Source organism: Anopheles cruzii, chromosome 3, assembly GCF_943734635.1.
Source record: "Anopheles cruzii chromosome 3, idAnoCruzAS_RS32_06, whole genome shotgun sequence".
NCBI lineage: Eukaryota > Metazoa > Arthropoda > Insecta > Diptera > Culicidae > Anopheles > Anopheles cruzii.
In genome coordinates this window covers 46,126,437-46,127,957 of record NC_069145.1, presented here as the reverse complement: position 1 = coordinate 46,127,957, position 1,521 = coordinate 46,126,437, and the positions used below count along the sequence as shown (strand labels likewise).

The following is a 1,521-nucleotide window of genomic DNA, read 5'->3' as shown; positions in this document are numbered from 1 at the left end:
AACGAGTCAAAACAACTAACCTGAAGGTCATGTTGGCAATTATGACGACCCAACACATCGCCTTAACAGGTTTCGTATGGCAATGTGTTACGAAATCCGACTACTTTATCTACCTTCTGACCTACTCTCCCGTGGATTGGTCACAAAGCTACCCACTTTTGGACCGCGTTGTCAGATTCGTGTACTGCTAGTTGTATTTATTCCTGGTCCTATATGTACAATAGAAGCAGCATGTTGATCATAACGATTGTTCGATTGCTCATCGCTGAGTTCCGCGTGCTCATCGACTCCCTGAAAACGCTGGACCAGCAAATCCACGCTCAGCAACACGCCAAGTCTGGCGCCGGGTCTAACGGTGCACGAACCGCACTGAAGGAGTTGCTCCGAGAGCACATCGAGCGGCACCAGGAGCTGATTCGAACGATGCACCGTCTGCGGAGTCTGCTGCGTTTCCCCTCGCTGCTTCACATAGGGTTTTACCTGATCGCCGAAGCTGCCTTTCTGGTGCGACTCTTAATTATCAAAGGAGAGTTTGCACTAGGGCTGATGATTCCGCTAACCGCGACATCGTTGTTTATTTTTGAAATTTTCGTCTTTTGCATGCACATCGAAACATTGCTGGACTTGGTAAGTAAAAGTTTGCTGCGCAACTTGAGACATTTGTTGAATTTCTGAATTGTACTCTACAAATCTATTCTACAATTTTAAGAACGAACAAGTTGGATTCGTACTCTATAGCTTCCGCTGGTACGACCACATGCAGCTGGGAAAAAGCTACAGACAGAACATTTCAATCGTGCTGTTCCAAGCACACAATACGATCCCGTTCACCGCCGGAGGAACATTCATCATTAATGCGGAACTGTTCGCAAATCTGGTCCGGATCACCTACTCGGTCGTCATGGGCTTGGGCTATATGCTTTCGAAGTAGTGTAACAAATTTAATTCACAAGCACGTACACTGATGATGAAAAAGGAATCGCCTACAACTAATTTCATATTCTGTCACTAGAAACCTACGCACTTTACAATACATTACCAGATTGAAGATCAAAAATTACACCACTGACACAATGTAATGCAAAAACATAAAAGTGTAACACATAATGATAAATATTACTTTGATGATGCACCAGCATTTTAATGGGCAAGAACAAAGAAATGTCCATAGGCACGAGACACATTCAGGGACAGAAATGAACCAGAATAGCAAATCACACAAAAGTAAAGGGAGAGAGAGCATACAATTTGTGCTGTTTTGAAACTTTGAGAATTAGATTCACATGACATGACAAATGCTAAATAATGCAACTTTGCATCACATTCTCTCTTAGCGATATCCATGAAGCATCTGCAAATGGTTGCACTATGACGTATGTTGTATTTCGTAGAAATATTACATTAAACCCAAGAAAATCATCGTATCATCGAATGTATTTTGTTTCTAACAATGAGAAATCCACTTTGGAAATTGGTAACGGAAAGATCTATTGTGTGAATTCGTTTTTCCTTTTACTTTTA

At 41.8% G+C, this 1,521-nt stretch overlaps 1 protein-coding gene across 1 annotated transcript; it reads left to right on the top strand.

Annotated features, from left to right (window-relative positions):
* The first annotated feature begins 231 nt into the window (after positions 1-231).
* LOC128270486 (odorant receptor coreceptor-like) lies at positions 232-931 on the top strand. Its single transcript, XM_053007890.1, has 2 exons — positions 232-627; positions 710-931. The coding sequence occupies exons 1-2, from the start codon at positions 232-234 to the stop codon at positions 929-931; spliced, it is 618 nt and encodes a 205-aa protein (XP_052863850.1).
* Positions 932-1,521: the final 590 nt, after the last annotated feature.

Excerpts from the sequence above, each read along its gene's own strand:
- LOC128270486 (XM_053007890.1), top strand. The coding sequence starts at position 232 with ATGTTGATCATAACGATTGTTCGATTGCTCATCGCTGAGTTCCGCGTG. Across the intron at positions 628-709 it reads TCGAAACATTGCTGGACTTG|AACGAACAAGTTGGATTCGT; the intron begins GTAAGTAAAAGT and ends TACAATTTTAAG.